The following is a 23,282-nucleotide window of genomic DNA, read 5'->3' as shown; positions in this document are numbered from 1 at the left end:
TCCTGTTGTATGATGCGCTGCTTGGCCACCGCCTTCCAAGCTTGTATCCTTCTTTCCTTCATCTTTCCTGTCGTCCGCGCTACTATCCATCCTTTCATTTCCGTTTTATTATTCCCGGTTGCATCGCTTGCGCGACCATGGACCAGGATCTTCGTTGCGGTTTGATGCCCTGATGTCATTTTTTAAAGGTCTTCAAATATGAATCATGCATCTGATAGTCCATCCGAGTCTGCTCGTTAGCGTCTTAATTGCACTGCTGCCTTCGTTTTCCTCTGCCTCAGTGGGTACGTACTGTTTACCTGCATCAAATATGACAATATATTATTACTCCTATTGCCACAAGGCTTATAACTAGGTGTTTGACTGCAATGTATTGGGAATGCCTGTGACGCGAGAGGGGAGGGGAGGATAGGATAGGATATCCTCCTCATCCTGATGGGCATCTGTTCAGAATAACCCTCCATTACCAGTCTACTTAGTTGAGTTTATAGCCTATGTGCTTGAATCAGCCAGCCTCTAGGTAAACATAGATTATAGCAAGCCTCTGCATATAACTCTACCAAACCAGTGTAAAAGCAATGAATCTATATATCTCCAGTCTAAAGAATCCTACCGTAATATGGTCATCTTATATGATGCACTCTTGGGCTACCTGTGCTCTGTTGTGTAACCTCCACGACATATCAGCCATCACTAGAGAGTTTTGAAATGAACTGTGGTCACTTTCAAGGGTTTCTTTCCTCTAATCTGGTTCACTTAGGGCAATAGTCCATTTTCTTGCACTCAGCGCTGCTTTGTTCACTTAGCTCAGAAGTAACATCATGTTGGTCCTGCAGTTTCCGTAGAAAATGAGGTTGTCGATGAGCGAGGGTCTGCGACACTGTGGCAAGATGCGACGGCAGCACCGGAGACTAAGAGCAACGGGAACGCTACAAGCAGACAGGATAAGGAGGTGGCGATTACATACCCCTCACGCTTGGTCTACTACATGAATGAAGAAGTGGAGAGCACGTATCATGACTTGGACACCCGTGCACGAAACCAGGCCACTGAAGGCCAGGTGAGTTAGACCCAGTTGTATGAGCAGGGGTGCCCGGAGGAATTTTGTGCACATCCATGCCAACTTGCATCCTGAATAGTTTTGATTCAGAAGAATCCCTGTGCATCCCCTCCTATGGCACCCCGGATGTGAGAGCGTATGTAGTTCAGTTTGGATTGGAGGTCTGAGAGGGTTCATAAATGTATTTGAATTCGAATGCAGATGTTTGTATTTGATTGATTGGTAGAAAAGTGATGTGCTTATAATTGTGTGTGTGTGTGTGTGTGTATGTTTGAGTGTGCATGTCTGAGTGCTGATTGAGCACTTTATTGTTGGGAGGCAAAAACTGCAAGTCCACCCCCCCCCCCCCCTTTTTTTTTTAAAACCTCCCTCCCTCTCTCCCTCTTTCTCGGCAGCTGCTGAGAGTGGTGCATTGTGTACATCATCAAGCCTGGTGCGTGGACTCAAGCATCCTTTTTTTTTGTGCAAAAGTAGCAGTTTGTTTTACCCCTATAGGGAGGTGAAGGGCTTGCTAACAGCACACACATCCTGCCTCAGGCTGCCAGTGCAGCATTTCAGATCAAAACAGCAATGCTGCATAATATAAGTGGGTTTTTGCCCCCCTCTACTTCTTTTAGTTATGTTCAACAATGAGAGTTTTATATAGGAAGTATTTACTTGGTTATTCATTTTAAAATGCTGTCAGTCATAATGCACACTGCTATTCGTGTTAAGGCTTAAAATAACACCGTATATCTGCTTCTGTGTGGTTTTCAACAAAAGTCTGTTTTGTCTAATAAATTCCTGCAGGCCATCCACTTGGCACAGGCAAGCTTCCAACTGGACGCCTTTGGTTCTACTTTTATTCTGGATCTTGCACTAAACAAGTAGGTGTAGCGGTGTGTTTATTTTGTGTGTCTATACAAAAGAAAGGGTGAATTCTGAAACATTCAGCAATGTCCGTTACACAGCACTGTCTCGAAGGAGCTGCAGCTAGTACAACATAAACTGCAGAGTCTGTTCTCCCAGGAAACACTTAACAAACAAAACTTCTGGGATTAAAAAGAGCGCCAAGGGATTCAGATATGTATCTGCTTCTTGTGGGTGGTGAGTGGGTGTGCGTCTGTGTGCATATAACTGCAGTGACTCATTGCAGTGTCTGAGTTTTAATATGTAATGTGAACCGAAATAGATTGATAACCTGCATTAGTCTGGGCAGCAGTTATAGCCTGGTCGGGTACAATAGACATGTAATCAATTATTCAGTAGTTTATTATAGTATTGATTATATTATGCCAATTAATTCGTTGTTGTTGTTTTTTAGTGATCTGCTGTCCTCGAATTATGTTGAGATCCACTACGAAAAAGACAAACCAGTTTTCTCAAAGGTAAAATCCATATATAGTCCAGTAACACACCCTTTCAGAAAAATGTTATTAAATTGTCCGTGTGTATGTGGTTCTAGGGAGGCGAGCACTGCTACTACCATGGTCAAGTAAGAGGGAAAGTGGTCTCTCATGTGGCTCTGTCTACTTGCAACGGGCTCCAGTAAGACATAGTGTCAATCCTGTCTGTGTGTGTGTGTGTACACAAACCTTGCTAATGCTTGCCTGTGTGTTTGGAGACCCACTGTGAGGCCAGATGGCAGGTGGGGCTCATGAAAGGCTTTGAATGTCATCGTGTTAGTGTGTGGCGGTGGATCACAGAGTGAGGCAGACGGAGAGGGCCGACATGTGCTGTGATAGCAATTATGATATTTTATATCACAATCGCTCTTGTTTTTGCTGACTTTTAGTAATTTTTTATTGTGTTCCTGTCTCACAGTGGAATGTTTGATGATGGAGTGTTTGTCTACCTCATCGCTCCCCTGAACCACACTCAAGCTGCGGTAAAAATCACAGTGTGCATTTTTTTTTTTATTTGTAAAGATGTGCTCTGCATGACTATATTTTGCAAATTTCAGTCTGCATAATTTGAACTTTGACCTACAGGGCACGGGGCCGAGGCCCCACACCTTGCATCGGACATCACTCCGTATGGGCCGCGACCCTGCTGATTTGGCTATGAGTGTGTTGTCATAAATTTTTTAAATTTTTTTTTTAAGATTTCTAGTGAGTTGCATGGTTCTTGGCCTGGTTTCCATGGTTACACCTCTCCATCTGTCTGTCTTTCTCTCTTTCAGCTTCTGAGGACCAGGGGGAGGAAGAACAGATCTTGTCCGACATGCCTTGGTTCAGGTGGCGCAGGAAACGAGCGGTGAGAAACCATATTCCATTGTTTTGGATTTTTTTTTTCTTGGATTTACATAAGTGTAGTTATGCTTAAATTTCTCTTTTAGGTGCCACAGAAGGTGTTCGATGAGATCAAGTACCTGGAGATCATGATAGTCAGTGACCACAACACGGTTGGTTTATACAAATTGTAAAAAAGGTTTTTAGTTGAGTTAATGCAAAGCTAAATTCATGAATGCATATTCTGTACTGTATAATTTGCATTCTCTGATCTGTAATCTAGCTATTGGTCACAAGAGGGCACAATATAACTAATAAATAATAATATAGTGTAATATAACAAATAAACAAATGTAATAGTAACACGCGCACACAGTTTTGTGTAATATTTCCAAAATGTTTTCATTTTTCCAGTTTAAGAGACATAAAAGCAAAAAGCATACGAGAAACTTTGCCAAATCAGTGGTGAACCTTGTCGACGGTGTAAGTTATATTACTACAACAATCCTGAAGCATGCATTTTATTTTCATACCAAAACCAAACCTATATTATCCATTATGTATGATATACTGGATTATCCATTCTATCCTCTGATGTTGTCTGTTATATGCCATACGCTTAGATATTTAAGGAGCAGCTTAACACGCGCGTGGTGTTGGTTGCCATCGAAATCTGGACAGATAGAGACAGGATTTCTCTCAGTGTCAATCCTCTGGACATGCTGAAAGATTTCTCCAAGTACCGGCAGCAGAACATCGGCGTCAGCGCAGATGCTGTTCACCTCTTCACGTGAGTCTGCAATGGGGATTGATAGATTGAGAATCAAACAATAATTCCTTTTTATATAGGGCTTTTCTTATACTCAAGGTCACCTCGAGTACAGCAACCAGTCATGATTTGTAGATTAATCCTGTTTTAGAAAATAACCTTTTCTGCAGCAGCTAAACAGCCAATGGGAGTTTCAATCAGATAGTGTAAATAATGGGGGCAGCCATGGCCTGAAGGTTAGAGAAGCAGCCTTGGGCCCAAAGGGTCGCTGGTTTGATTCCTGGGACCGGCAGGAAAAACGTGAGGGGAGTTGAGTGAATGAACAACACTTTCCCCTCCCTCTGTATCATGGCTAAAGTTCAAGGCACCTAACACTCAACAGCTCCCTGGGCGCTGTAGCATAGCTGCCCACTGCTTTGGGTATGTGTGTGTGCTCATTGCTTCAGATGGGTTAAATGCAGAGGAGGAATTTCACTGTGCTTGAGTGAACATGTGTGGTGTGTTAATCGCACCACAGTCCCATACATGTGCAAATAACTGCCAATGGTGTCCATGTTATAGAGCTATAAGTATACTGAGGAATAACTCTCGTAATGTCATGCATTTAAAATTTTTTAATATTTAGCCTTGAGAATCAAATTCCTTTCTACTGGAATGTCATAGTTTTTGTTTTTTATTTCCATTTATTTGGGAGCTCTAGTAGAATAAAATATTGCTGGTGTTGCAGGAATGTCACGTTTCATTACGGCCGCAGCAGCATGGCCTACATCGGAGGAGTATGTTCCATCGGGAGAGGAGTAGGGGTTAACGAGGTGAGGTTCATTCATTAAGATTTTCACATCAGCTCTAGTGAAAGGTTTGCTTAAGCAGAACATGAGTTATCATGCTACAAACCTCTCTCTTCTTCCTTCTCTCTTTCGTTCGTTCTTTCTTTGCCTGTCAGTTTGGCAGCACGTGGACGATGGCAGCCTCTCTCTCCCAGAGCCTGGCACAGAATCTGGGCATCCAGTGGGACCCTGTTAGCAGGAGAAGTATGTCTGAAACTGTGTCATACTCCACAATTCTTTTTTAACACGCCTCAAGGGCAGTTTATGGCTTCGATTTGAGCTGAACGTTTTGTCTGTATTTGTGCTTGTCCAGAGGAGTGCGGCTGCATGGATTCCTGGGTGGGATGTATCATGGAAGATACTGGGTATACACACACGCGCACACACCAATATGCAAGTTTAAGCCTTGTATGTCTGCCATAACCGTGGTCATATGATCTATTTTACTGCATGTGCACCAATACTAAAATAACATCTGCTTGCATTTCAGTGTGCAACATCCTCGCAGGTTTTCCAAATGCAGTATCACAGATTTTAAGAACTTCCTGCTCAAGGGAGGAGCTTCCTGTCTTTTCAACAGACCCAACAAGGTGATCCCAAACACCATGCCTTCCCCCAGACACACTGCAGTTCATACAGCTCAAATCATTGTTTCTATACATGCACACAACCTTCATGAATAATCACGTTTTCCATACTGTTGCGTCTCATGGCAGCTCTTTGAGGCGACAGAATGTGGCAATGGGTATGTAGAAGTAGGAGAGGAGTGTGACTGTGGAACCAGGATGGTGAGTTAATATACAGTACTTATCATTGCAAGAGCAGCACATATGAATCTGCATTAGAGTCACTCCTGTCAAAGCACTGTCTTCCAATCCAGTATTTAATGACATAAAAAATGTATGAGCATTGTAAGAATGCATTGTGTGTGTGTGTGCTTTTTCTGGAGCAGGAGTGCTATAAAGACTGCTGTAAGAAGTGCTCTCTGTCTAATGGTGCTCACTGCAGCGATGGGCCGTGCTGCAACAGCACCTGTCTGGTAAGAGTTAAGCACTTCCTGGTCTTCTTTCTCTTAATGGTGAGGGGGGTGGTTGTACATAGAAGCTTTAAAAGCATCCAGGTCTTATTCATGCGCCTTACTGAATTACAGAAATAAATGTGGTGCCTGCTGAGATTATTGGATAACCCTTCAAGTTCCAGCAGCCTGGGGAATTGATTTTAGATTTAAATTTAACTTGATCAACTTTTGGACAATGTTCTACATAAGCCTAATACTAAACAAATGAAAAAAAAAACAGCCTGGAGAGGGAAGGACTGTTTATAGCTACTATAACATAAGTGGTACCAGGAACTAGCTTGTCTCAAGGACGTTGCACAATGTTAACATGACTATAAAGGTTTAAAAGTACAACGTTTTTTAAAAATAGATTTTAAATTGTAGTCTTTGACAAATTGCTAATGTGTAAGATACACAGGTATAAGAAATTTCAGGGCTGTAACAGAGTCACATATCACATCATCCCTCCATTGTAGGTAATGTAATGATGTATCATACAACGATAAATCGTGATACATTTTGAATCGATGAAATAATTAATCATGATTATTATTAGGCTGTGTAATATATTAGTTTTTTATACCTCTACGCTGGCGACAGCCATGGCCGGAGGAATTAAGTTTTTCAGGTTGTCCGTTTGTTTGTAAGTCTGTCCGGTTCTTGTGAACGTGATATCTCAAGGATGCCTTGAGGGAATTTCTTCAAATGTAGCACAGATGTTCAGTTGAACTCAAAGAACAGCAGATTAGATTTTGGTGGTCAAAGGTCACTGTGACCTCGTACATCCCATTCTCGTCAACAAGATCTCAAAAACGCCATGAAGGAATTTCTTCAAATTTGGTACAAATGTTCACTTGGACTCAAAAATGAGCTGATTTAGATTTTGGTAGTCAAAGGTGAAAGTCAAGCAAAGTAGCAGGAATGCATGTGACTTTGCCCTAGGTGGAAGTAACACAGCTCTAATGAGCTGTTATGCTATTGAGTGTATAAATAGATTTAATAAGAAATCAGAGTTCTCTTTTTTACGGACTGCTGAAAGCTCAATCAAATAGAGGTAGTACAAATGTTTGTAAAAGTTGATTAAGAAAAGTCCTATTTGGTTTTTTTTTCATTTTTATTAAAAGGGATATTTTCGTTAATAAGCTATTATATTTTACTCCAACCTTTACAGTGGTAGGTAAATAATAATTGTTGGTTATTAAGAAAATGAAAAATTTTGTTTGATTTAACAAAAGGTATATTTAAGTTCATAAAGGATAAGAAAATAAATGTTGCATTTTTGGTAATAAAATATTTATTTCATATTTTTTCAAAAATATCATAGGAAAATCAAATGTGTACCCAATATCATGAATCGATTCATGAATTGGGTGAATCGTTACATGCCTACCCCATTGATTATTTTCCAGTAATAGCATGCCCCATCATGTTTTATTCTTACTTAGGTACACTTTATATAATCTTACTTGATTTTATTTATTTGTTTTTGTTTGTTGCTTCTTCCACATAAGGCACATCATTTTATTGTTATCTCTTGGGCACCTCTGAAAATGAAATATCAGTCTCAGTATAGCTTCCCTGTTCAATAATAAGAAAATGAACATGTACATGATGTTTACTCTGATCATAAGCAGTACACATGCTTACTAAAAAATTAGTAGGTTTTTATTTATTGATTTTTTTTTTTTGGCAGTGGGGACCAGAAGCCTTTGTACCACTTGAGAAAGTTTTTAAAATTTGGCACTGTTTCCCTCATATTTTGTCAACTATTAATAAAATACCTAGTCCTACTGTAGGCATGACTTTAAATTGCATCTGATGGTGAGGCTCCAGTTCGGGAGTTTTGGGGGATTGGAGTTGCCCATTAATTGCCATCACTCCCAGGTCTGCTCTGACCCAGTAGCACCTGTTAGGGTCCCAGCTATGGGTCAAATAGTATCTTAACAACACCAAGAGACGTCTGCTCTTATGGAATAGTGCTGTACTGTGGGAATGCAGCTATTTAGGGCAGAGTGCAGATGCTGAAGGAAGCTCTGGCCATCCCACCGCAGCTGCAGAAGATTTGGGTTTGTCTTGGAAACCTCCTTGCCACTCAACATTGACTTCAGCCAAGTCAAGTGTGGGCCACCTCCGCACGAGAGAGCCTCCACTCTAAACTCATCACGCGCAGCTGTCATTGACCCATTCATTCTCACCTGCCACATGTGACATCTGAGACAGCTGTTGGGTATTAAATGGCAAGATCGAATGACCACTACTAAAGTTCTGGAACGTGCAAACATTCCTAGTATACGTCAAACTCAACTCTGATGGGCAGGACATGTGGTCAGAATGTCAGATGCACGATTGCCGAAAAAGGTCTTCTTTGGAGAACTCTGCAGAGGCACTCGTAATAGAGGATGTCCCAAGAAGAGATACAAAGACAATTTCAAACTCTCTCTCCAAAGTTTTGGTGTATCCCCTGGCAACTTTGAATGCCTTGCTGTCGATAGAAGGATATGGAGAAACCTATTGGCTCAGGGTTATAAGACCTTCGACACAAATAGAAATGCCAAGAGAGATGAAAACAAGTTGCTCCAAAAAGTACGGCAGCAAACTCTAACCACTGATGGTGCCTTCTTTTGTAATGTTTGTGGAAAACTATGCCGCTCCAAGATTGGCTTGCACAGCCACCCAAGCAAACATCCCTCTGGGACAATGATGGAATATCATCATTTGTCATTTGCGATGGACAACAATATAATAATAAAATACCTTATGGAGAAAGTCATGTCTCTGTAGCTCCCCAGCTTCTGTGAACAGGACGGGGGGAATTAGAGTTTACTGTGCATAGATTATATGGATGCGCAGCTGAGTCATCTTTTGCTGTTCTTACTCATATATCTGAGAAAGCATAAATAAAAGAATATTGTGATATTAAAAAGTAATGGTTCCACTGGTGACCCTCGAAACATTTTTCTTTTCTCTCTATCCTCTTTTCTTTTCACCAGTTCCTTCCAAGGGGCTACGGTTGCCGCTACTCTGTGAATGACTGCGATATTTCAGAGTCTTGTTCAGGAGATTCAGGACAGGTTAACGCTTGCACAGTCACTCAAACAAATCTCAAGCATGCACATCCTTTCGTGCTTCTGTCTTCGCCAAGCTGAATGCTTAGGGAAACTAATGAATGTAGCTAAAGATGTCTTTTGTCCTACAGTGTCCTCCCAACCTACATAAGCAGGACGGGTATCCCTGTCAGCTCAACCAGGTGACGTGTTCAGATTTAAAGCTCTGAGTCTATCTTTCATTAAAACATGATGCCATTTACAGACTGATGCAGATGTTTACAGTCCTGCTGTTCTTCACACATACACTGTATGCTTTAAGCTTTTCACCAAAGCTGTTGCTTCTTGCTGCACTTTTTGCTGCTCCAGGGTCGCTGTTATGGAGGTGAATGCAAGACCAGAGACAGCCAGTGCAAATACATCTGGGGTGCAAGTGAGTTACGGAAAAAACAGACAATAATATCAAAAACAGATCGAGTTACAGTTGTGGTCAGAAGTTTACATACAATGACATGAATGTCATCTTGGATATGAATGTCATGGCAATATTGGGCTTCCAGTCATTTCTTTGAACTGTTCTTTTTCTGTGGCAGAATGTACAGCATACATCTTTAATTAAAAAAAAAAACCACTAGAATTTGGTGCACAAGTTTTAATTTTCTTTGGATTTTCTGAAATCAACAGAGGGTCAAAATTATGCATACAGGGTCAAAAATATACATACAGCACACCTAATATTTGGGTAAAATGTCTCTTCGCAAGATTCACCTTGACCAAACATTTTTGTTTACCATGAACCAGCTTCTGGCAGAATTCTGGTTGGATATTTCATGACTCTTCATGGTAGAATTGGTAGAGTTCAATTAAATTTGTTTTTCTTTTTTTTTTTTCCTTGGCATGGACTCGACTTGTAAGTACGGTCCATATATTTTCAATAGGGTTGAAGTCAGGACTTGTTTTAAGCTTAATGTTAGCCTGCTTTATCCTTCACAACCAGCTCTGATGCATGTTTGGGTTCATTGTCCTGTTGTAACTCCCAAGTCGTGTTCAAGTGTCTGATGGTTTATGCTGAATAATTCTGAGGTAGTCCTCTTCCTTCATTATTCCATCCACTTTGTGCAATGAACCAGTTCCACTGGCAGCAAAACAGCCCCAGAGCATGATGATCCTACCACCACCACCAGCTGGTACAGTGTCCCTCTGTACATGGTGGTCATTGTGGCCAAACAACTCAATCTTTGTCTCATCTGACCATACAGCTATCCTCCAGAAGGCTTTTTTTGTCCGTGTGGTCAGCTTGAAAGTGTCAATTTTGGAGCAGGGGTTTATTTCTTGGATACCGGGTAGCAGCCTCTTAGTCCATGGTGATCTGAACTGTAGATAGTGATCCAGTAGCTTTCAGTTCATGGCAGGGCTGTGCCATGGTGGTTCCCAGGTTGTTCCTGACCATCCAAACCAATTTCCTTTCAGCTGAGGGTGACAGTTTGGGTTTTCTTGAAGCAAAGTGACTTGGCAAAGTGACTACACCTCACAATAACTTGGATACAATTGTTTGAACTGATTTTGGAATTTGCAGTTGTTTAGAAATGGCTCCAAGAGACATTCCGGAGTTGTGTATATCTGTGATCCTCTTTCTCAGATCTGCTCTGAGCTCCTTGGACTTTCCCATTTTACTGTGTGTTGGTCAATCCAATGACTGCTGAAAACAAACCCTTTTTATGAAGGCACAGAGAAGCTACTAGCTGTAGTCAATTATGATCACAAACAGGAAGTTAAGAGGCCTTGGCAAGATAAGAGACATTTTTCAGAATTTTTCATTATTTCAGAACACCCAAGGAAAATTTAAACTTGTGCACCAAATTCTAGTGTTTTTTTTTTTAATTAAAGATGTATGCTGTGCATTCTGCCACAGAAAAAGAACAGTTCAAAGAAACTACTGAAAGCCCAAATATTGCCATGACATTCATATCCAAGATGACATTCATGTCACTGTATGTAAATTTCTGACCACAACTGTAAATGCAAGTACTGACCAAGCCACTGGAATATAATGTGTTCTCAGAGGCAGGAGGCTCAGAGAAGCACTGCTACGAAAAGCTGAACACTGAGGGAACGGAGAAAGGAAACTGTGGGAAAGATGGAGAGAAGTGGATCCCCTGCAGTAAACAGTAATTGGCACATTTAACTGTCGTTAACTATTGATTTTGCGTGTTGAGCTTCTGCAACAATCTTGATGTGTGCGTGTTGTATTCTAAAAATCTATTTTGAATGATCTCCATCTGCAGTGATGTGTTCTGTGGGTACCTGCTGTGCACCAACATTGGTAGAAACCCCAGGATTGGGACGCTGAAAGGCGACATCACCCCCACCACTTTCAACCATCAGGGACGTCTGGTAGACTGCAGGTCAGTATCACTGTATGTCATAAAAATGATTCACAAAATATAACACTGTTTAGAGATGAATGAGACAGTTCTAATCTAACCTAGTTTATTAGCTCATCCGGTCATAAGGCCGATGAGCTGTTGCCATGGCGTGGCATCCATTGTTCACATCCATCCATTATCCGTAACCGCTTATCCTGTGGGGTCACGGGCAAGCTGGAGCCTATCCCAGTTGACTATGGGCAAGAGGCGGGTTACACCCTGGACAAGTCACCAGACCATCGCAGGGCTGACACATAGAGACAAACATCCATTCACACTCATATTCACACCTACGGTCAATTTGGAGCCACCAATTAGCCTAACCTGCGTGTCTTTGGACTGTAGAGGAAACCGGAGCACCCGGAGGAAACCCACGCAGACACGGGGAGAACATGCAAACTCCACACAGAAAGGCCCCCGTCGGCCACTGGACTCAAACCCAGAACCTTCTTGCTGTGAGGTGACAGTGCTAACCACTACACCACCGTGCCACTCCCTGTCGTCTACAATTCAGTTAAATCGTATCCCCTCCGTCAGTTCTCCACAGATTTCCATTCCGATTGTTTTGTTTGAAAGAGCTCGTCACTCCACACAAAACTTGGTTATTGTTTTGTCAAATTTTTTTCTAACAAATTAGTAATTAGGCCAAATTAATGAATTGTCCAGGCCTCTCACTAGAATTGTATCTCCTCTCTCATTTCTCATCCGATTCCAGTTCTGATCGATGTTTTGCGTTGATCTTCCCTCAGGGAACAAAACTTGGTCGTTTTTTGTTGTTGTTGATTTTCTTGTTGTAAACAATATGCTTACAACTTTGAAAATAAAGTTGTAAACATTGTTTACAACAAGAAAATCAACAAAAAAGACCAAGTTTTGTTCCCTGAGGGAAGATCTACTCAATACAATGACCAAGTTTTGTGCAGAAGGTCTAGTTCTTTCAAATAAAACAATCAGAACTGAAATCCATTGAGAACTGACGGAGGAGATACGATTTAACTGCTTACAACTTTGTTTATTTTCAGTTACATCGTATCTCCTCCGTCAGTTCTCAATGGATTTCAGTTCTGATTGTTTTATTTGAAAGAACTAGACCTTCTGCACAAAACTTGGCCATTATATTGTCAATTTTTTGCTAACAAAATAGTAATTAGGTCAACTTAACACATTTTCTTCTGACTTGAGTTGTATCTCCTCTCTCATTTATCATGCGAATTCAGTTCTGATCAATGTTTTGAGTAGATCTTCCCTCAGGGAACAAAATTTAGTCCTTTGTTGATTTTCCTGTTGTAAACAATTTGTCATGGAGGTTGGTCCTCTCTCACATTATCACATTTCAGTTCTGTTTGATGTTTTGGTAGTCCTGGTTGTTTTGATGGCAGGCCAGATGAGCTACTACTGTACGTCCTTGACGTTCTGTTGTAGTAGGTCTGACTGAGAGCTTCAGCTGCACCTCGGATTATACCGACTGAAGGTGTATTAGAAACTAATCTCTGTAAGATTTTCACAAGACTCTGTCAGTCAGAATGACGCTAGCCAACAGCAATCTCAGCAGTCTCCTCAATCACACCATAGCTAGTCAACGTAAAAGAGTGAGGATAACATGGTACACATTTCCACTATGAGATATGAAGCCAGCTACCAACAAGCATATGTGAAACTGTACCCCGTTGCTGGTTTTCCCAACATCCTGGAAGCTATCACCTACAGTAGTGGTCAAAAGCGTGTTTCCAGACTTTTGATTGGTACTGTATATTACAATTAAAGCAGCATCACAAAACAAATTAAACTATGTTAACTGTAAGAAGTTTTATTCATTGAACTCCATGAACAACTTCTTCATGAACACATTTCTTCTTCTCCCTTCAGCTGCTCCCATTAGGGGTCACCACAGCGGATCTGTTCCACATATCTAATTTGGCATAGGTTTTATACCGGATGCCCTTCCTGACACAACCCTCCTCAATCTATCCAGGTTTGGGACTGACACTAAGTGCAACCCCAGTGGCTGGGTATTTTACCTAATCTGTATGTCTTTGGACTGTGGGGCAAACCAGAGCACCCAGAGGAAACCCATGCAGACATGGGTAGAATCTGCAAAATCCACACAGAAAGGCCTTCATCAGCCATGGGGCTCAAACCTGGAACCTTCTTGCCATTAGGCAACAGTGCTAACCACTATACCATCGTGTTACCCATTTATAAAGCGCTTTGTCAGTATTAATGCTGGAGGAGTAGGGGGCATGTGATTTCACACCTTTTGCAAAACAATCTGCTTAAAAAGAAATTTCCCTTTGTATAATTTTCCATGGTCTATCAAAAAAAATGCTCACGTCCTGTAAATATCCATCTGCATATCTTAACCATGTGAGATTACTTGTGGGTGTGACCATTTAACAATCAGTCACATGCATGCACGCACACAGCTTCTTCTAAACTACACTAATAAATGATCGCCCAGGAAGAATATTTCTCGTGAAATCCGCTGCAGCTTTATCAGATTTCCAGCTTGATTGTCAAATTCAGTAATGAACAATAATAGACATGACTCACATATCGTCTCATATTCTTCACTTGAGTCCTTCTCATTTCTGTTTGGATTCATCTCTTTCCTTCCACACCTTTAGTGGCGGCCGTGTACTCTTGGATGACGACACTGATCTTGGTTACGTGGAGGACGGGACACCATGTGGCCCCTCCATGATGTGCCTTGAGCGGAAGTGTGTGCCTATCTCCTCCCTCAACCTTACAGCCTGTCCTTCTGGACCCAACGGACGCGTGTGCTCGTCACACGGAGTGAGCCACAAAATTGAACATACCTGTAATCTATTTGTTTTTCCACCACCGTTCTGAAGAACTTGTATCTTTTCTTATTTATACCACAACGCTATTGAATTTTTGAATCTGTTTGGTTAGAAAGTTATTTTGCTCTAATGGCAGCTCTGACAGTAGTGCACAGTAGTGCTAGCTGTAATACATATCATATGTTTCTAATTAATGCACTAGATCGAATACAGTAATTCTTCTTTTGGTCAAACTAAATCATACTAAGTTGAATAATTTTGTTGATTTGAATAAGACTAATAATTTAAAAACTTGTTGTAGCTTAGCATAAAAAAAATCTAATCATTGACATGAAACTTTCCGGAAGGAGATATTTATGGGAGGAGTCTCTGATGTCACCACTTTGTAACGTTCAGTAACTTTTCCACCACTGGAGAGTCTTTAGGACAGAGCTTTCTGGGTTTTTGGTAAGGCCCTGGTCATAGTACAGTTTTGCGAATACTTGGTGATGAAAAATTGGTAGCATTGCCACCAATCATGCTATACACGACGATTGTTCTCTGGGCTTCGCGATTTGTTTTTTGTTGCATTTCCACCTCTTGAGTGGCCAAAAACATTGTGAAAAATTTTAGTGCATGCATTGAAATTTGGTGGCGATTTTTGTTTTCATCGGCAAACTAAGCAGCAAATACCCGCAAATGGGTTTGGGAATATTTCCCGAAGCTCGGGGAACCTTCTTCAAGTCTCTTGAGATGTATTTGTCTCGAATCCATGTCCCTGATGCTCATGGGAGCCTCAACACAGCAGTTTGGCACAGCCTAATCTTTGCCTAGACTTAAAGTGCATTTACGTTCGGGGATCGTTCGGAGTGCATTGTGCACACGCTTGGGACCCAGTCATTATGGGAAACACCTGATGCTGATTTGAGCAAAATCAGCACGTACATATAAGGACGCTGTTTTCATAGAGACTTTGCAAAGTATTCTGTCAGGTATGCAGCAATAGACGGATCTAAGTGCAGGAAGTGTGTGTAATAGCAGGCATGATATTTACAAAAATGAAACCAAAAGCATAAACATGGCTAGAAACAAATATGACCGTGATAATGATAATGTTTCGCAAAGCCTCTGTGTCCTACAGGGATGCAAACAGCGCGCCTTTTGGCGGATGGCGCCTTTTTCACGGCTGAATCGCGCAGATCCGAATTTTTTTTAGGGGGGGGCGTTGGAGTGTCTGATTATAATTTCAAAGTAAATTCTGTATTAAAATTACTAAATAAGCAAATCCGTTACAGTCCATGAAACAGGAAGTATAAGGATGAGGAAAAAACAGTTTAAATCGGGAAGCTGCGCACATTTGCGCAGTCCTGCCGCTCAGGCTGCACAAATGTGCGCAGCTTCCCAATTTAAACTGTTTTTTTCCTCATCCTTATACTTCCTGTTTCATGGACTGTAACGGATTTGCTTATTTAGTAATTTTAATACAGAATTTACTTTGAAATTATAATCAGACACTCCAACGCCCCCCCCCCCAAAAAAAAATTCAGATCTGTGCGATTCAGCAGTGAAAAAGGCGCCATCCGCCAAAAGGCGCCATCCGCCAAAAGGCGCCATCCGCCAAAAGGCGCGCTGTTTGCATCCCTGGTCCTTATATGCACGTGCTGATTGTGCTCAAATCAGCATAAGGTGTTTGCCATAACGACTGGGTCCTGTGAGCGAGCGTGGCTGTTCGAGTGTGCGAAGGTTTGACAGTCAAGTGTTCACCTGCTGCGTGACCACAACTTTTAGCTCGCCTATGTATCACCATGCATTACCTCCAAAACGCCTCATTTTCATCAATAACCCATTGCAAAGCATCGCGAACTGTAGTGTGACCATAGCTTAACATGATATTTTGTCTTCTTAACTTCAAGAAAGAGTTCTTAGTTAGGTGCTGAATTATGCATCTTAAAGCAGGAACTACGCTACTAAACAAAGCAAGACAAGAAGGCCCAGTAGTCTACTCTAACAACTTTGCTAATCTAGCTGTAGACCATAGTAACATGTTTCCAGTTTCGGTTTTCTAATTCTGATTCTTGCTGCATCCCTCTAGTAATCAATTTAATTAGAAATTTAAAAAAAAAGTTTTATTTTCTGTGTTTGTTGAAACAAATTGATGAATTAGCTCCAACCTCGCTGACCCATTGAGCTCTCTTCAGCTGAATCAGGTACAATTATAGCTGCATTAACATTAATGAATGCATCGCGATGTGCACCAGAGACAACCCACACTGTTATTTGTAACATAGAGATTAATGTTTATGGGCTCTGTTAAATGGATCTTGCATCACTGAGGCTCTAAACAGCTTCTATATTGATGTTGTGAATATGTGATCCGAGTCTGAAGCATGGAGCAGGCAGTTAGGCTATCTCTTGCTTAGATTTCACTGCAGATTCTTGTTCACCTTTATTCTGTCTGTGTTGTGTATGAAGGATCGTTTTTACGGTATTTATCCTTTATTCTCAGGTGTGCAATAATGAAGCCACATGCACCTGCGACACCACCTGGGCCGGGACAGACTGCAGCATGCACGACCCACCGAAAGAACCACCCACCGTTGAAGACGAGGGTCCCAAGGGTTCGTGATGCCTCCTAGCCTTATTTTCGTTCCACACAGACAGCAATAACACATTAATTGCAGTGATACCCAAATATAGACCCTCAACCACATACAAATCACTTCTTCAAATTGGGCTTCCCCATATGCATATGCATTCTCAGCTTGGGGCTTTAACTTACATTTTCTCTTCTGAATCCCCCCTATTTCCTCTGCGCAGTGAGCGTGGCCACTAACAGGCTGATAGGGGCAGTGGCAGGGACCATTCTGGCCCTGGGGGTGATTTTTGGAGGCACTGGGTGGGGAATAGAGTAAGCACTTCTTATCCCTTTCAACGCCACTCCCCCAACGAGCGGGAGATCTTGTGATCCCTTGTTTTGTTTGCGTGTCTGTGTGTTTTCCTCCCAGTGGCTTTTGTCCATCGTGGTTGTTGTGCCTGTGCCATGTGATTGATCGGTGTTGTGTTAACCTGCTGGATCGATCAGTAAATATCATTTTCTCCCTTTTTCCTTGACTGTAATCACTTTGGATCTGATCATTATTACTCTGTGTGATGCAGTGTTGCAGTGCTCTTCTTTCTGGTCCATGTGGGGCATTTACACACAGAAAAGAGAATCTAAGAAAGGAGGATGTATAGAAATGAGCGTAAGAGTGTGAAGATGCCACGTTTTAAATTGTCAAGCAGAGTTAAGTACTAGTGCAAAAGTGTTATGGTGTTTGTGAGTGTGTTTGTGTGTCTGTTGCTCAAATTGTGTGTGTGTGTGTGTGTGTGTGTGTGTGTGTGTGTGTATGATTCTACTGCAACTTCTATTCTACTGAATCATATCAGTAACAGTTAGTATTATGAAACCATTAGGGTTGAGGCTTATAGCATGGGGTCTCATCATTAGGCAGTAAACTAATTTACATACACAAAGGAGCACACACACTCATTGAAAGACACATAGGCACATGTGTTTCAAGTCCTTAATTATGGTGTGTCCCTTTCCTAATAGCAAGCACAGTGCTACAAGTGCTTTTAGCCAGCTCTCTCGTTTAAACTCACTTCATCCAAATAACCCACCTTATTCATGTTATTGCATCCACTATTGTCTTTCATGTGTTATCAATCATTGCTGATGGCATTTTATTCATATACCAGTGACGCAAGCTTAAATGAATTAGCCCCAGTACACACAGAACCTAGAGGGTGTTTCATCAGACGTAAACAATTGACACAATAGGCTGCGTGAATCTACAGTCTGAGCTAAAAAGAAATTAGCCCCAGCCTTTACTTCATACCATTCTGTCTCTCTTTTTAAGTCATGGTTATTGTTGTTGCTTCCATCAAAGTAAAAAAACAAACAAACTTTAAGCCATTTCTTGACAGCAAATACTGTATGAAGATTTAGATGGATGGATTCACCTTAATTTTTATGCGTTTATTCTTTAAAAAACAGGAAGGGCTTGGCCCCGCTAAGCAATTTATGCCAGTTGGCCTGTAATAAATAATGCCGTAGTCTTGCACCATATTTTAGCCCTTAAAATGTAACAAAAATAGGGTTATAAGTTATACAGTTATTAGTATTATTAGTATAGGGTATATTAGTGTGTCCGTGTGCTATTTGCTAAGGTTGTGTATCTGTATACATGTGTATATGTATGTGAGCGTAGTCTTGTCAGACCCCCAGACACTGTTAATATGTCTAAGTCACTAAATCGTGGTGCCCTTAGCTGTTGCTTTGTGGATTTCTAATGGTTTATTACTTCACCAACTTGTGCCACACCCCAACCACCACCATCATCAACATGCTATTGTATATACCAGTGATAAATTTTTGTTGAATTATCTCCCATGGCCTCATATGTACACTGCAATTTGTGTCATCCTGATTACCATCCAAGACGCACTGAAAAACTTACCAAGGCTCTCTAATACCTAGTGCTGCAACAGCTATGCAACGGAGCTGGCGATGGAGAATATGACTTCCTTTTGCATTTCATGTGTAAAAGCCTGCGTGCTGTGTGTACTGCCCCTACACAGCTTACATCATGTCTCTCTCCCATCATGCTCCTCTGCAGGTCCTAGCGCCACCAACCTTATCATAGGCTCCATCGCAGGGGCCATCCTGATGGCAGCCATAGTGCTGGGGGGGACGGGATGGGGATTTAAGTAAGAGTCACACTGCATGCTTCTTACTGCCTGCCTGCCTGGTTCAGGCTAACACACATGAAAACACACATATACACACACACACACACACACAACAGCAGCAGCACACATACATCAGGGCCTGAGCTTCTGCTACAGATTCTTACATAGCATAACATGCAAGAGTGGCATTTTAGGTTAAACTGATAAAGATGTGGTCTAAAAGTGATGTGCCTTACTATGTGAAGTTATGTTTGTCTTCATTATTCTAAAAATGTCTCGTGATCAATAATTAGCTAATAGTAATCTTTCATCTGCTTCATCAGTCTTTTATTTCATGAATCTTTCAAAAGCATACTAAGTGGATAGATCACTAGGTTCAAATTACTGTAAATCACATATCTACATATTTACTGTAAAATATGCATACTTAAACCTTTTTTATATTTTGTATTTTATTTATATATATATATATATATATATATATATATATATATATATATATATATATATATACTGTGCAAAAGTCTTAGGCCCCCTATATATTTTTTTTTTCCATACAAACTTTTGTTATAGATTGCTATTTTATGACTTCTACATTATCGAGTCAGTACAAAAACATTTTTGAGTTCCAGACATCCGGTTTCCAGCACAAAATTAAATGTTACAGATTTTTTTTTTTTTTGTATCTGAGCAGCATATTACACAAGAGAGCACTTTTCAGATTTAAAACAACAAAAAAAAAAAAACATAATGAAGGCTACTGGGTTTTTGGTGCAAAATTAAAAGGCAAGTGTGACAAAGTGTCCAGAAGAACCGTGGCTGGTTCTGTAAGATGCTATTAAGCAAAGGGTCGTCTCATACCAAATGTTGACTTTGTTTCATTTGTTATGGCTTACTGCTGTTTATACAATTTTTTAAAAATGTTTGAACATTTCATTTCATTATTTTTTAAGCCATTTTTGGTCTTTATATGTGCCTAAGACTTATGCACAGTACTGTGTGTATATATATATATATATATATATATATATATATATATATACACACACAGTACTAGTCAATGGTTTGGACACCTTCTAATTCAATTTTTTAAAGAAACTTCATATCTTAAAAGTATTGATGGATGTCATTTCTCTTTACTTAGTTGAGTGGTTCTTGACAATATGGATTACTACAGTTGTGGAATAGGGCTGTTTACTGTGTTTTTATTATTACTTACTGTTTACTGTTTGATCTCAAACACATTAAGGCAGCAAGAAATTGCACTAATTAACTTTTGATGAGGCATATCTGTTAATTGAAAAGCATTCCAGGTGACTACTTCATGAAGCTGGTTAAGATAATGCCAATAGTGTGCAAATCATCATCAGGGTAAACACTGGATACTTTGAAGAATCTAAAATACGAAACTTTTTAATTTTTAATTTAATATATATATATTTTTTAGATGAATGAGTAGGTGTGTCCAAACTTTTGACTGGTAGTTATTTTAAAATGAATGAATACCTGATTTAATAAAACCTGTAATAAATGTAAATTTCACAGTTAATCAATCCAAGCTGTTTCTAAATTATTCATACAAAATGCTTTGGGATCGGCTAAGCCTCTGTAGACTGTAGCAGAACCTCCAGAAAACTGGCCCGACGCTTGAGATGCATGCGTGCAAAATGATAAAATAACAGTTCTGAGTTATGATGCTATTGAAAAGATAAGTTGATGGGAACAAAGAGGAAAGTGCTAATTAATGATCAGAAAATCTGAGTGCTATTTTCTCTCTCATAAACAAGATGTGTGAAATTTTATATTCATTTTAATCCAGTCCATAACATATAAACCAAAATGTTCATTTGATAAGGCTGTCACACTGGATTTGTAATAGGATTTCTAAATGGATTTGTAATGCTTAAGCAAGTGCCTTTTTAAAAATGTGTTCTATGAAGACATTTAAGTTCATAAAATATGTTAGTTGTAAAAGAATTTGGCAGGAAGTGCAATCCAGGTAATGGGCTCACTAGCTAGCTAACCTTGGGAGTTGTATGGCAGTCTAGGGGGATTTAGCTCACTTCAGCATGCTGGTCTGCACATGGCATCTTGACCACATAGGGTTTGTGCATGTGGACTGGCACCTACAAGGCAGAGCTACAACAGGATGCTGTGTATAAGAGCATTGCACAAAGGCCAAGCTCACCTCGCTGGGCGGGAGGGGACGGTTTTCTTGGGGGAGGGGAGGTTGGTTTTTAGGGATGAGGTTTTGATTTTTTTTTTTTTTTGGGTGGGGGAGGAATTGGGGTGGGATGACCACTTTCTGACCCGCTCTCCTCGCCGTGACTTCTCTTTCAATCCCTTCCCCTTCCGTTGTCTGAAAGGGTGAAAGTATGAGCGAAGAGGGGTGGAGGTTGTGTCGTAGGCAGCCTTTGTACCATGGCTGGCCGCTACGCCTCTCTCTAACCTCGTGGAAGGCCCTGGCCCCCCCTCGAAAACCTAGAACAGAGCAAGACCCCTCACGCCCCTACCCGGACCCGCCCGACACTGCTGCCTTTACTGCCTGCTTCACTGAGACCTGGTACAGATACGCGCTGCACTGCACCTGCATGCTTCCCCCGAACCTCCTCCTCCTCTGTCCCCCCACACTCAGCGATAGTGGCGTCTCCCGCCTAACCTCTATGTGGACAGGTGCATGTTAAACTGCTGGGATGCCCCACATCACACCATGCTACAGGGAGATTGTGTCAAACCTCCCTCTGTTGTTGTGACTCTTGTTGCCTTTCTTGTTGTCGCTGGTGGTATTGTCCGTCGTTGTTCATGTTGTGGGTGTGAACATCCTGTTCTGACCCTCAGTGTTGTAGACTGTTTAGTCCCTTTTTTGTGTGTCTCACTGTTCTCTCCCAGGAGGTAATGTTGTTTTTCCATATCCTTCTTTGTCTTTCTAATGCACACTCACACTCAGTAGGAGGGACACTTCTATGTCCACTCCAACTGCACATAAGGGCCACTGTAACCCCATGCAACCCAACAAGGTCAAACAGTGTCACAGTTAATATTCACAGGAATAATGCTGTGGAACACTTAAGACAGTAGCATGTTAATTCTTAAAAATCAAGATCAAGGCATGCAACTTTATTTATCAAGGTGAAGTACTTGCTCATATGTGATTGCTGGGTTGCTCAGGTTCAGTGGTCAAGTTCAGTGTTCAAAACGATCTGTTGTGGTGTAAATGTGATGTTTCTGGCATTGCCTGCACTAACTCCTATACCTTCTGTTCCCTCTGCGTTTGGCCATGCCACCAAGAAACGTCAAAAAAAGACGGTACGACCCCAACGCCAGTGCCATCTAAAGGACAGGAGCCTTCAGCCTTGCCTGGTTTCCCTTGGGATTCTGAAAGTGAGCTACCTGCTGGACTGTGCCCTCTCCTGCTGCTAACAGCCAGTTAGCTTTACTTGAACACAAGGAGGAAAAAAAAAAGAAGGAAGACAAAGCTGAGTAGAATGTTTTTCCACCCAAAGTCTTGTACCCAAAGCCTGTCCTAGTCCCCTCTACTTTTTCCATGACCTTTGAACCATTACCCTGTTTAGGATGGGTGTGTGTTCTTGTTCCTGATGTCCTGGCTTGATTTTGGCATGACCATCCCTGACTGTGGCACTTGCATGGCAGTGGAGGGTCACTAACACAAAACAAAGAGAAACAAACAACAACTGGAGAGCAAATATTCCTAGAGAAGCGCAATCTAGAGTTGAGCCTTCACTGAATGTGTGCTGCATTGATTATGGAATCATTGCTAGGTGGGACTCTCATGTAGTGGTCTGTAGGTCTGAAGGGGCCTAGGTCACCTGACCACTCTTCAACATGGGGGGGAAAAACTCATTCCATTTTGAGACAAACATGAGATTTTGGTCTCGCGGTCTCAACATTGTTTTACATGGACATGGATTTAAAAACTGCTTTTTCTTTCAAGTTTCAGCATGTTGTATTGCAAGGCACTTTATGCCACATTAATGGAAAAAAAAACAACCAAACAAAGAAAAAGCATCCAACAATTTGGCCAGCAGCTTCCTTTTCTGCTTAATGAGTTCACATTAAATCGCCCCACACATGCACAATTAATTATATATGCCTGGTAATGTCAATAACTGCTCCCCTTATTACTTATTATACTGAACCACCATGTGTGGTCTGTCCTATCGGTTAATCGGAGAGCTGCATGAAAAAACTGCACTGGGTGCGGAGCCATGTGAAGCCTGCCACGCTTCTTAAGGTAACTGCATGTCAAAGGAAAACCAGATAACTTTTACTTACTATGCAAAAAGGAAATGTCGCACAAACCCTATGGATTAGTACCATAGAGAAATGATACTAACAATGAAATTGCTCTCATTAGGCA

At 41.1% G+C, this 23,282-nt stretch overlaps 1 protein-coding gene across 1 annotated transcript; it reads left to right on the top strand.

Annotated features, from left to right (window-relative positions):
• The first annotated feature begins 205 nt into the window (after nucleotides 1-205).
• On the top strand, nucleotides 206-22,511 carry adam23a (ADAM metallopeptidase domain 23a). Its single transcript, XM_060918153.1, has 26 exons — nucleotides 206-284; nucleotides 837-1,060; nucleotides 1,850-1,926; nucleotides 2,364-2,427; nucleotides 2,505-2,587; nucleotides 2,864-2,927; nucleotides 3,031-3,108; nucleotides 3,230-3,295; nucleotides 3,378-3,443; nucleotides 3,685-3,753; nucleotides 3,894-4,060; nucleotides 4,767-4,851; nucleotides 4,983-5,070; nucleotides 5,180-5,231; nucleotides 5,357-5,456; nucleotides 5,583-5,654; nucleotides 5,819-5,905; nucleotides 8,914-8,994; nucleotides 9,120-9,170; nucleotides 9,337-9,400; nucleotides 11,030-11,135; nucleotides 11,253-11,372; nucleotides 14,018-14,186; nucleotides 16,680-16,791; nucleotides 18,832-18,922; nucleotides 22,193-22,511. The coding sequence occupies exons 1-26, from the start codon at nucleotides 206-208 to the stop codon at nucleotides 22,236-22,238; spliced, it is 2,361 nt and encodes a 786-aa protein (XP_060774136.1). The 3' UTR covers nucleotides 22,239-22,511.
• Nucleotides 22,512-23,282: the final 771 nt, after the last annotated feature.

Source organism: Neoarius graeffei, chromosome 4, assembly GCF_027579695.1.
Source record: "Neoarius graeffei isolate fNeoGra1 chromosome 4, fNeoGra1.pri, whole genome shotgun sequence".
NCBI lineage: Eukaryota > Metazoa > Chordata > Actinopteri > Siluriformes > Ariidae > Neoarius > Neoarius graeffei.
The sequence above is the reverse complement of the archived record's forward strand: the minus strand, read 5'-3'. Positions and strand labels throughout refer to the sequence as shown.

Bases quoted from the DNA above. Each gene is read 5' to 3' on its own strand.
- adam23a (XM_060918153.1), top strand. From the start codon at position 206: ATGCATCTGATAGTCCATCCGAGTCTGCTCGTTAGCGTCTTAATTGCA. The intron at 2,428-2,504 runs GTAAAATCCATA...ATGTGGTTCTAG, and splicing joins ACAAACCAGTTTTCTCAAAG to GGAGGCGAGCACTGCTACTA. The intron at 4,061-4,766 runs GTGAGTCTGCAA...CTGGTGTTGCAG, and splicing joins GATGCTGTTCACCTCTTCAC to GAATGTCACGTTTCATTACG.